The sequence below is a fragment of the Rhipicephalus microplus genome, chromosome 3, assembly GCF_043290135.1.
Source record: "Rhipicephalus microplus isolate Deutch F79 chromosome 3, USDA_Rmic, whole genome shotgun sequence".
Lineage (NCBI taxonomy): Eukaryota > Metazoa > Arthropoda > Arachnida > Ixodida > Ixodidae > Rhipicephalus > Rhipicephalus microplus.
Window position 1 is genome coordinate 17113445 of NC_134702.1, and position 12946 is coordinate 17126390.

The window sequence follows — 12946 nt, forward strand, 5'->3', positions numbered from 1 at the left end:
TTGTTACACAGAACAATGTTTTTATTCCTTCGTACTTTCATCTTGGCAGCGGGAGCTGTGCGGTGAAGCCCCCCTCTCTCTGTGTTCCTAAACAAGCCGGTAACGAAAGACGCCGACAACTCAACATTCCGCTTCGTTCCGCTGACCTCTGCTGAACTAAGATAGTGCTTCAAAAAAAAAGTGCAATTATAAAACAGCGCTTTAAAAAAGTATTACAGCTAGAGAGATGGATCTGGTTAAGCAGTTTTCCGCAGCACAATGAAGAGAACAACTGAAGCAAGATAGTAAGGTTTAAACAAAATAAAAACTCAAAGAGCATATCTTAAATCTAGAAAGAAACGAAGAAACAACACAACAGGCATATATTATATCCTATAATCATAATTTACATCTATGTACACATAGAACATAATACACGCTACAAAGAGGATGACTGAAGCTCTAGGAAAACACAGGTATCAATACTAGGTTCAAGAAATTCACGATTGTACGTGACATCGAACCACAACCAGTTAAATTTATAGCTCGATATAAGGGTCTTAATAATACAGCATAGCTAGAAGTGCAGTTCGCTAGACAAAAAGTTCTGAACGTGACGTCGGCAGTGATAGGCTATACCCACACGACGGACAAAGAACACAAATCGAAACTATAGAAACAAACAGTTTGTTCTACGACCAAGATAAGAAATCTAGCCAAATCGGGCGCGTCACCGAATTTCGAGGAGGCTCACTGTATCGACAGTCTTTCAATATTGAACGAAGGCTTTGGAAAACATGAATGACTTAGTCAAACAAGTCAGTTAACTATGCACAGCAACCTTAATTATGGCTGTAATAAGTAGGCTTCAGTCTTATCTATGGGTGTGAAATGAGCACGAGGCTAACTAGACTGTCCAGTTAGGGCTGGCGTCGAAGCTTGGTCCGACTGAAAGTCCACCCTTTGACTTTTAGCGCCGCCTGGCGACCGTCGGTGTAGACTGCGCACGTTAAAAGATGGCGCGCAGCTCAAACACATTGCTGCGGCTGCAGCTTGTACAGGGGCGACAAGCTGCCTCCTCGTTTTTATTTAGAGGGGCGGGGACTGCAACACTAACGATAACGACGTCATCGGTACAAGGTAGCATCTACCCTGCTCATGTCGTGCTCCTTCTACCCCTCCACCCCCATTGACTCCGTGGAATGTCAAAGGGCTGACCTCATAGCTGACTCCTTCAGGGATATCTCTGTAATAATAGCAGCCCCCCCCCCCGCATTCTGTTTGCAATGTTTGCAAGATCCCCTAGAATGGCCAATATAAATTACCGGGGGGGGGGGGGGGTAGTGTTTCAACAAACTCGCTAAAAACTATATTCACACAGCTGCCTTGAGAACATCACTCGATATCTGGAGACGTCATAGATCTCGGATTTTGCAAGTACCATCCGCCGAAAATAGCTACAATAAAATGGACACAATGGTCGGAACTTTCGCACACCCGTGGCTGTTGCATGGCATGAAGAGCGCCGCTTGTAAGAACAGTGTGACGTTGCTCCAGGGCAAAGCAATGTGCAAACACGGCGTTTGCATGTCACTCGTACAGTATTCGATCTTGAGACGTGGCTTTAGAAGCGCTGAAAACGAGACATAAAAGCACAATGGTAAAGCACTTCCTTAAGTGTTTCTCGCCAAGCAAAGGCAATGGAAACCACAGAGTCCGTCGAGAGGTAACGTGCCGTCATGGTTGGCTTCTGTCCGATGGCCACGTCACATGTCTACATATATGACTTAGTCACGATGCACGAAAAGGCTGACTGCAGTCTCGTGTGACGCTGTCTTGTAGAGAACGTCATACCATGATGATATGCGTGTCTGGATCACCCTGTGTCAATCAGGAAAGAGAAAAATAGATATTCAATTACGAATGAAAGGTTAAGAACTATAAAACTCACTAATCGATGTATTATGACCGTATTTTCCCTCCAATTGAACATCGAGTGCTTTGAAGTATTGTCGTGTGAGTATGATGCCTCCACAGGCCGTATTTCGTAGGTGGCACACCAAAGGGTTCATGTCCTTAAATCAGTTCCAACCTCGACCACTTGATATGCATACTTAACCAACGTTCCATGTACGACTTCGTACTCAAGGCAAATTTGCATGTGTAGTTTTGATGCTACAAATTATCATGCCTAAGGGTAGGTCTTGGACGTAAAATAAAATCATTAGAAGGGTATTTAAGGCTATCAAGCCACAGAAACCTGGAATTCGAGGCACACGCTCGAAAAAAAAAATGAAGTAAAAGAGGCTCGAGAATGCTTAGACCTGAAGCGTAGAAGGCGATAGCGTAATCGGGGCCAGTTCGGCCACCTGTTGCAATGAAATTGCATAGTGCACGGGCCTTCAGCATTTCGCCTCCATCAGAATGCGATAGACGCCGAGGGTATCAAACCCGCTACCAGTCCACTTCCATCATATGCTGCACCGTACGAAAAATGCTATTTGTCAGTTACAAAAGTGCACAAAGCGTGATGGACGTCTTATAAAAAGGTGTTTCGGAAACTTCGTGAAAAAGGTGCGAGATATGTGTCTATAATTCATATTTGAGAAGTAGGATTGCTTGATCTGTTAGATCTCGTTGGTTGTTTAGAATGACAAGTCGCGGATCTGAAAGGCTATTGCTTCGTTACTGTGACGACCGCATTGAATTGCCGGAGCCGTAAGTACGTCATCGGAGCCATAATTTAGTATCGAAACTTACGAATCCCCTTCTCCGGTTGCGCCTCGAGCGTCCTGCGGGCGGCGCCTCCGTGATGACCGTGGTCAGGTACTTCTGGCCGTCGCTGGTCTGCTGCACGCTGCGGGTTACGTTCTTCACTGCGGGGCTGGGACGGACTACCACCGACGACTGGTCTGCAAGTCAGGTGTCAATTTTATTGATTAATTGGCTTGTACTTGTATTTCCTGATATCATTACCTTTACATTGACTGACTGATTGATCGATTGAGTGATTAATTGATTGAGTGATTGATTTATTGAATGAATGAATGATTGGTTGATTGACTGAATGATTTACTGATTGATCGATCGATCGATTGATGTCTCACTGACTGAGTGACTGACTGATTTATTTATTTATTTATTTATTTATTTATTTATTTATTTATTTATTTATTTATTTATTTATTTATTTATTTATTGCTACTGTAAGTCCCATACGTGCATAAACAAGGGCCAGCTGTCACTTTTCCATTTTAACAACCAGATGAACTTGGACTGTGGTGCCTGAAAAGGTCAATACTTTGCGCCATATCACCAAGCACAACTTCGCCAATTTCGACAGTTAAGTGCATTTCATAACAAAACTTGACAACATAAGTCATAATCATTGAGCGAGCAAATGATTCCGTATCATGTCACCTAGTTCATATTCCAAGAGCTACTGCAGTCCCACACACGATCTGACAAGGTGCAGCGGAATATGTGTGCATCATACTACAGAACAGGTGGATTCACGTTCGCTAAACCATGGCCCAACGACTGAGAATACGCCTGCAACGTTTCCCATTGTTTGCTTGTCCTTGAGTAAACGATCGTGCTCATTTCTGTCTCTTTGTGTGTGTTCGTGCTCATCTGAGTTTCTTAAGCGACTGCACGTGCATCTGTGTTGAATATTGATGCCGATTACCGACCAATAAGTTCTGCCGATTACCACTCACCGTAGATCTCCTCGATGATCTCCCTCACGCCGCCAACCTTGCCACTGGTGCCGCGCAGGATCTTGGTGGTGACCTTTTTCCTCAGCGTCTTGGAAGGCTGGCTGCTGTCCACCTTGGTGACAAACTCCACCTCCTTGGCCGAGCTGCGCAGCGTGTCTCGGAGGAACGACTCGATCCGGTCGTCCGTCTGCACGCCCATGGCTCGACCTCCGAAGCCGCTCTCGCCTCGCCTCTGGAACGTCGGAAGCACACCGTTCGGAGTCTGTGTGGCCTGAGAAGTCGTGGGTCGCTTCGTGGGAGATCTCATCCTCGCACCCAGGTTGGAGTCGCTCATAGACTTGGTCGCCTTGAACGGTCCCAGAGGTCGGCGGACATCACCGTTGCAATATTCCTTCGTGGTGGCGGCGAAAGTTTGAGCCGCGGTTCTTGCGTGGGCTCCCCTGAGCGTTCCGTCTGGACCTTCACGCAGACGGACGAAAAAGTAAGCATCCATTTTATAATGAGGCTGCTTTTATTTTTTATTTTCTTATGATAGCGTTCACTCGTCTTACGCGCATTTTGCAACACGGTTCTGAAACCTCGTCTTAGCTGAAGCTTGTTAAGTCAGAAGGTGGCAAGTGCTCCCCTTTCTTTTCTTTTCCTTGAAACGGGAAGTTAAAAGGCCCTTTTCTTGCTTATTTCTTATAGAAAGTTATACTTAGATTAATTTTAAGGTGCAGATCGCTACCTGAAAACACTGCGACAGGAATGCAATTGCCTTTGTTGATGTAGTAAAGGAAATATTCTGGTTACAGGACGTGAAACTTCAGTGAGACGCCTTTAGTGCTCAGTGATACACGGCGCACAAATTAGAAACGAAATTTACCATCAAGAGATTGCGAAAAAAAATTAGTGAATGGTTGTCCACCTACCCCGTCAAATCAGCTACTTTGTTCTGTGAGGTCACCACGTTCGGGCATGCTTCTAGGACATGAATGAAGCTTTTAGCGCCAAGACAAGGATACTGTAGAGGTAGGAGGTGCGAGATTACTAACTTACAACAGCTTTTAAAAGCTGTAGTGAGTCGGAACTCATGCGTTCGTGCCTCCTCTGTGTCCCTATCTGGTACAGCAAAAGCTTCATTCCTTTTGTGCTAGAAAGCAGTATGTTATCACTTTATCCCTTCTCATCACATGTTTTCATTGAGCAGCGAACTATATGCCACTTACATTGTAGCACCATAGAAAACGAATGTTTACCTGTTGTAACTGTAGAGCTTGAAGGACTGATGCATGACGGCCTCTGGAACTTGGAGGTGATGGACTCTCCTTTAGAGCTGGACAAGACAGTCACCCCATTCGGGACTTTCTTTTTGAGTGGTTCGATGTGGAAACCCCTGTCCACCGCGTCAAATGACGTCTCCAGAGGTGGACTGCGAGGTGGACTGCGGGGTGGACTGTGTGGCGGACTACGAGAAGAACTACAAGGCGGACTGCCGTGGCCGTTCAGCAATGGCTCCTTCACCGATGCAAGCGGAGGCGTCGCGGCTCGTGGTGGCGTGGAGGATTCCTGTGGCGATGGAACACGAGGTGGCGAAGCCGGCTTCAGTGTTGCGTGCTCACCATTAACCTGCTTCGAAAGAGGTGGTGACTTAACGTCCCTCAACTGAGCCATTTCCTTGTGTTCTGTACGGGGCAGGGAATGCTTTCTCGTCGACGAGTACATGGTGACTTTCTCGTCACTCACCACTTCGCTCTTTTCTTCGGCCCGAGAGGCGGACCTCGACTCGACCCTTGACGAAAATCCGAGCTCTTCCATTACGTCATCGTCGTCGGCAAAAGGGATCGGGGAGTCGGAGAGGCCCGACAAGACATCCTCTTTTTCGGAGCGACCGCAGATGGACTTGAGGGATGTCTCATCGATGGCGCGCCTCGACACTGTCGTAGATTCCAACGTCTCCATGATGGTCATCGTCTCGACCATTGTGATTTTGGACACTCCGCCTCCAGAGGCGGGAGTCACGGTTCGCGACCGACTTTCATCCGGAGGCTTCCTGTCCTGTTCCAGTTTCTTCTCGACTTCGTCGAGGAGGCTCTTAGTGTCGCCGACATTCGTCGTTCCGGAAGCCGTTGGTGCAGGGCTCGGAGTAGGACCGAAGTGGCCGTCTGTCGAGGTTGACTTGGACTCCATGGGCACCTTCTTGGCAAAACGGTCGTCGTCGCGAGCCACGAGTACGGCGGGAGTCGCTGGAAATACTCCGGTCGCCGACTGTGGAGGCAGCGGTAAGGGTCGATCGGATGTAGATGTAGGGGTGGTGCCCGCGTATATGGGCATCGCGTACAGAGGCCCTGACTGAAGTTGAACCGAACGGTCGTCTAGAAGAAGCACCTGGCTTCCAGTGGGAGTGACGAAGGGGCGAGTGTAGGTTGCGAACGGCGTCATCGCGTGCAGCATTGAAGCTGGGCTGAAGGCTTGAACTGGCGATGTGACTTGGGCACCGTAATCCGCGAGGTGTGTCTGAGTCTCGCTGTCTCGCTGACAGACAGGGGCAACAAGGACGCCAGCTCCGGGCTTCTGCACCTGCTGTTTGAACCAAACTTCCTTGGGTTTTGACCAGAAATCGCTCGGAGGCATGGGAGGCGGCGGCGGAATGGAAGAACCACCGCCGCTGACTTCGGTGCTCGTCGGCTGTTCGGTGGACCTCTGAGCAGCGATGGGCGGCGTCTTCCTAAGTGCTTCGGTTGGGCTACGGGGATGAGGACGCGGTGTGGCACTGTCGATAACGTTAGCCTCATTCAGAATATCCTCTGCAGGGGGAAGAAAAAGTGAACGAATTATGCAACCACGCAATTTCGAAGAAGCGCTGTCGCGAAGAAAACAGGGTAGCTTTCGAGGGACGTTCTGGGGTAAAAAACAGTGCGGTCACACGACACACGAGGTGAGAGAGTGCAAGGCAGAAGCGGAGGGCTTGTGCTGGTCCTGTGTGGGCATGTAATACTTTTGTATTGCATACAAATGAAGCATTAAAGTAAATAAAAAAACGTTGGCGTTGGCTGATACTCATATATACCCTCTAAAATTTTGTTGAGTCGTTGGCGAAAACAATGGTCATGCCGTATGAAAAAAAATTGATTTATAGATAATATTTCGTTGCTCTGATGACGGGACTCCCATCCCACCTTTCTGCCTCCTTTCCAACTCACCAAAAGTAAGAAAAGAGCACATATTCTAATGTTATTCGTCTTTTCAAACGGCGCATTCTTAACCAGAATGCGTGATACGATTATAGATGCCGACTTTATTTGCTTTATTAGCAAATTGACTCGCTTTTTCTATTCTGTTATTTCCCCGCGCCAGCGCAGGGTAACGCATTGAATAACCTCCCCTGCCTCCAACTTGTCTGTCTCTCTCCGACTGCATTCAGAGGTGACGCTTCACAGCATTGCGGTCACGGTTCAGGCATTGATGAGTATAGCATTCTCTTATGTTTTTTTTTCAAACTGTGCTATTTTTTCAGTGGCCGCTTCAGCCAAGCCGCTTGCTGAAAATCGAGAAGCAATGTACAATTTTGTCCGCTAAGTTACCATATCTCACTGTTGGCTGATCCAAAGATAACTCAATGATTCGCGATTAGACCAGGATGGTTGCAGTGTAACTTTCTTTACATCAATGATATTTCAAACGAGAGCTACATTTCTTTCGTGATTAACACGCCTTATAACTTTAACCTATTTTGTATGCTTGCTTCGCAAGTTTCACACCGCACATCGGCGGTACTGTGTCCTGTTGTGCACCGGGACAACAAGCTCGCAGAAACAGAAGAGGAAGCGTCAACACCGACACTGGAACGCCCGAGAGCGTGGCAGCGAAGGTGGTCTGGCAAGCGCCGACGGGAACACACACACGAATACTGCCAGGCGCTGGGGATTACCTCTGAGGACCTCCATGGTGTAGCGTTTCTGAAGCACGTGCTTCAGCTCCTGCATGAGCGCCTGCTTGGACGAGTGCATGGCGTGAATGGCCGCAATACTTGGAGTGGCAACCGCGGCGGCAGGAGCTCGGTTCACGCCGTCAACTGTCTGCAAGCTTTTACCGGTCTCGCCACGCTCCGCCGCTTCGACCAGCGCGGGCGACTTGGACGCGTCTTCTTCCTCCACGTCTTCGACTGGTCGGGCAACCCTGAGGGGAACGTTGACGTAAATCTCCGCGTCACCTCGCTCGTCCTGTTGCTGTGAAGGTGCAGTCAGGGCGTCCGCAGCCGACTCGCTCGCTGGCAGCAGCGCCGGGAACGGAGTGGTGCACGACTCCTCGGCCTCGCTGAAGATTTCGTCCAGCAGAGCGCTCAGGTTGTCGGGCCAGCCGACCGAGTCTTCTCGACGGCTGCTCGGTACCCGCGGGCCGCCGTACTCGGGGACGTTGGCCGCGCCGCCGGAGTTGAGGCTTTCCAGCAACACCGCACATGGAAGGTCATCTGTACGCCGGAGTGATTTTTTTTCCCGTTTTGTTCCATTCTTAGCGCATTCTTTGTGCTGCAACACAGATCTGACTTTTTTTCCCCCTTGAATCACCTATTTTGACATATTAAGCCCTATTCAGTGCCCTCCTCATCCTGTCTAGGCGAATGAGCTGATATGTTCTCAAAACGCCAACAGTCGTATACTCCATGCTATCCAAATGCTTAGGGTCCGCGACCGCCTAAATCTACCAACGCATCTGCAGTGTTCATTTGTGCCACCTCATTACTTCCGCTCATTTCCAAAACTTAACCACTTTTGCGTGTTTTTGAAGGGACCCTGCAACACTTTTTGAAGGGACCCAGCAAACGCTGCCGCTCAGTAGTCGAGGCTCCTAAAAGTATGCGGCTCAAACATTATAGTACACCACGCAGCAGAATTTACAATAAATTCTCAATTTCACCTGAATTCGCTCTCTGTCCTCTCTACAAATGGTTTCATATACTCAAATGACCCCGCCTTATACCCAAGTTGACGGCCATTGGCTAACTTGAGCATCGGGAAGCTACATAGTTACCGCGGCCCCCGCCGGAGACCACCAGGAGCTCACGCGGCCTCGCCATCACGTTGAAGGTAAGCCATCAGTTCGAAGAAAAATAAGCCAAAAGCGCTCAAGGTATACTGACGTGCCCGAGACGTAACTTATTTCGTTCGTGCCATTCCTCCCAGCCTAGGATGCTTTGATGCACATTTTCTCCGTTTCAGGGTGAGGACATCAGCGGCATATACTGCGACGCAACTGCCATGTTCTAGCTCACGGCGCTTTGCCAGCGTTTCACCGCCCTGTAGATGGCGACTCCGCTGAGATGCATGAGACGCGGGGCGAAAAATGGCGTCGCGGCTATATTCTCATTTGAAAAAATGGCAGCACCCTGAGGGAGGGGGAGGGGCACATCGATGCGCACTATCCGAGCTTAGCTGCCAGCGAACTCCCCAGGACCAGAAAAGAGCGAAAGCAATCACAGCGTATGACAAAGCTCCGTGACTCCACTTAGTACTTGATGAATTATGAAAAATATTTGCAGTGGTTGATTCTTGAGGCAGTAGTTTCCTCTAATGAAGCCAATTAATGGTTCTTTGAAAGAAACGTTGCAGAGCCTGTGTAAAGCATGCGACAAATCCCAATAACTTCGCTCGAATTTGACGGATTCTAAATATTTTCCAGACACTCAATTCGTGAACAAAAAACTACTGTGATGAAACCATTCCATGATTACTTGGACAAGTGTTGCAGGGGCCCTCCAATGTAATTAACGCCGCTATGCGAACATGCATTTGCGTCACTTGTCGTAATTGAAACCTGAAAGTACTGGCACGTTGGCATGAACGTATTGAAAGAAAAAGCGATTTTTTTTTTCATAAACCAAGCATTTGTCTCAACGTAGCAAAAATACTTAGCATCGAGCGGAGCTAAGCTGACATGGCTATCTGATAAACGTCAAGGGCAGGCTCATCGCGGTTTTGTGGTTGGACTTGTGTTGACAACCTGTACGTCTACGTCAACCATTCGTTGACCTAAGCCAAACGAACCAGTCAATTTTTTTCGAGGCGGGCGTTTTTTTTATGCTTTCTTGTGTATACGGCTTTCAGTCTCTCTTAGTGACAAGTAAAATATGCTCCACTCACCACCTCCTTTAGTCTCGTCATTAGGCGCACGTTTTTCAGATCTATCAATTCATCAACTTACTTTTCTTTGTTGTTACAGGTGAGTTATGCACCTGTTTATTTCCCCATGTTTCTTTAAGTCTCGCGTTTTTTTTTGTCTTCTGTTATCATCTCGATATCAATGTTATTTTACTGAATTTGTCAAATTTTGTCATATGCTATCGAGATGGTATAACTCATCCTACAGATTTTACTTTGTTATATCTAAACAAGGGTTTCGTCATTGCTTGTGGTCATATTCTAGTCTCACTGAATTCTGTTGGCAAATCGACAGCGCACGCAAGAAAAGAACTGTGGGCATGTGTCGCGGCTTTGCCATGCCTTACAGGGGCCCGTACCGAACAGAATTAATTTCCTGCTACCTGATTAAGGCCTTGTCATCACCTACTTGCAACAGGCCTCAGGCCTGGCCGACCACTCGATCTTGGCGACTGAATTCTTGAATCTCGCCACCACTCATTACTTGAATTTATACAGGAAGCAAATTTGAATGTGTAGTTTTTAATAAAAAATATTATGCCGAAGGGCGAACTCTCAAAAAAAAAAAAAACTACAGCTAGACTTCGCGAGCACAAGTTCCTAAGTATTGAGGACTAAAGCTTGTAAGAGCCACAGGTATACACCTCTCACTCGATGTCAACATGTGCCTATTTGTTAGGAACAAATACATGAACCTGTTCTCTGCTTTCCTTCTTCAAAGCCCACCATGTCACATGACAAGACGGTGAAATGGCCGTGAACTTTCCCCTAATGCGTCATAACGAAAACGATTTGATCATCCTGCTCTACAATTACAACAACAAATTAAAATGAAGCTCCCACCCCGATGCCTGTGCCGATCCTTTTAGAGGAATGCTCGGTACTGGCTGCTCAAATATTGTAGTGTCAAGAAGAATCTCTTAACTAGGTTTTCTTGATTGATGACTACTGGCGTAGCTCTGACTTCAATCTGATGACTTAAAGGGACCCTAAAGTGAAATAAGAATTTACGTGAGGATGAAAGCTCAATGTATGACAACCTCTAGAACGACACTATTATCAACAGGAGTGCCCTACTTGTCAATAATTTAAAGTAAATGCACGTGAACACATGCACTACGATAGGATATTCTCAAAATGATCCCAATCACGTCGTACGAACCGCCTACAAGTATTCACTAGTAATCGAACTAGCTGCACTAAATAAAGAACCTTCGGTGCATCAAGAAACTTAATAAAATTCTGCTTGTTTGTTTCTGTTTCATTCATAAAATAAAGAGCCACCGGACGTAAATATGGGGAATATGGCGCGAGAGGTTGAAAAATTCAATTTTCCCCTGGTTAAACTGGACAGGTCATGCCATCTGCCGAGGTCCAGTTGAACCAAAACACGTCTGCCATCTTGGAGCCTATGGCAGCCGTTGTTTCTGCTGTGGCTGCCGCTGCTTTTGTTCGGCTGCTACTAGTGTCGGCGGCCGTGTAATAAAGCCGGGCGGCGTTTTGCCAACACCTCCTAATTTTTAGGAGGTGTTGATTTTGCACGGCAACAGTAACGTGAGACGGTCCGGCGGGAAATTTGAAGTGCGCTAACTCGATGAGAACCACTGAAACTTGATTTTATTTCAATATAAACACTTCCTTGGCACGAAAGTAACACTACGAGGTTTTTGGACTGCTTTTTGAACAATCAACGTCCACTTAATATTTGCCTTTAGTGTCCCTTTAACTCTGTCCGTGCATACAACTATACGTAGAAACATTGGATACATATTTACTTCTAACGCATCGTTATTGACGATAAGCTAACTGAACATTTTCGGTTTATCAATACGAACTAAACAAAAAGCTGCCACTTGTGCAAATAACTGAGCTGCCCCCAAAAAAAGGAAATAGCTTAGGTTCCACAGCTGAGTTTAGAGACGGCACTGAAAAAACGAGGTTGTCAGCGGATATCGAATCGCCCTAGTTACAAGCTCTGCACAAGCTACTAATATTCTTGACGCTGATGCATAGAGCTTTGCAACATAAGCTAGTAAATTATAAACTTGTCTCAAAAAACCTAACTGATACACCTCACCTTAAGTCTCGACTGAAATGAAAATCGTCAAGCTGAGCTCATCGTGCTATGAGAAAACGTCGTTGTTAGGATACGCAAACAAAGTAGTCACCACCATTTCATCTGAAAATATTTTCATACAGAACAATATGACCATTACATCCATGCTTCACTTAAAGGAACATGCTTCCGAAACAATGTGAAGATCGTGACAGGCTATTCATCCAGAAAAACGGAGGCAGTCAGAGTGCCGGTAATCCACGATGTCAGTATCCCGATTGTACGGAATTATGTCAAACAGCACGAAAACGAGCAGTACAGAAAGAATACAGCCAGCCATCACCATGACGTCTTCAATGGTCAGAGAACAGCCCACATGAGCACAGAAAGTGACAACACAGAGAACTCTTCTCTCCAAATGGAGCCAGTAAGTACCCAGACACATCCGCATTCCGCATTCCCTCACCTCGTGACCGAGTCGTGTGAGAAAAAAAAATTTTTCGAGACCAACATACACAGAGAAAGAAAGAGTAACAAGTTAGCAACCACGCCACAAGTTTCAGGCAGGTCACGGAGAACAAACAGCGCGTTTTGTTTTGTTTTGTTTTTTCGCCCTGCGAAAGAAAGAGACCACCTCAGTGAGAGTCGAGTCGAGCGTGTTAGAACTCCCAAGGAAAAGGACGACAGGCCGTTAAGAAGTGAGTGGGTTGTTCGTGCGATTGAAGGAGGCACCTTCGGGAGATGAACTGCCGCGGTGGCCATTACACACTCCGCAGTCTTGAGGGTCAAAGTTCTCGTAGACGTCGTCGTCGTCATCGTGGTTGAGTGGGCCCTGTTGGGCCTCTTCTTCGAGGCTGTCGATGGCGAACTGGTCCGGCGTGACACTGACAGAGTCGGTCGGCGATTTGGCCGCGTAGTCGTCACCTACATCACACTGAGAACAGGGTGCCCCGGGACTAGAGCCTGTTTAAAAAGGTAGAATAGATGAACCATGGGCGAATAAAGCGGGGAGGACGAATAAAGCAGGGCACGAGGGTACATTTATGTCTACTGCG

General features: G+C 47.2%; 1 protein-coding gene across 1 annotated transcript in view; it reads right to left on the reverse strand.

Annotated features, from left to right (window-relative positions):
- LOC119181401 (uncharacterized) overlaps positions 1–12946 on the reverse strand; it is a 146666-nt gene continuing 133720 nt past the window's right edge. Inside the window, exons 12-17 of the mRNA XM_037432631.2 lie at positions 12624–12854; positions 7609–8148; positions 4937–6484; positions 3699–4157; positions 2740–2891; positions 1–1860 (exon numbers count right to left, since the gene is read on the reverse strand). Of these exons, the coding sequence (XP_037288528.2) occupies positions 1828–1860; positions 2740–2891; positions 3699–4157; positions 4937–6484; positions 7609–8148; positions 12624–12854 (2963 nt within the window). The 3' untranslated portion in view covers positions 1–1827. The remainder of the gene's footprint in view (positions 1861–2739; positions 2892–3698; positions 4158–4936; positions 6485–7608; positions 8149–12623; positions 12855–12946) is intronic.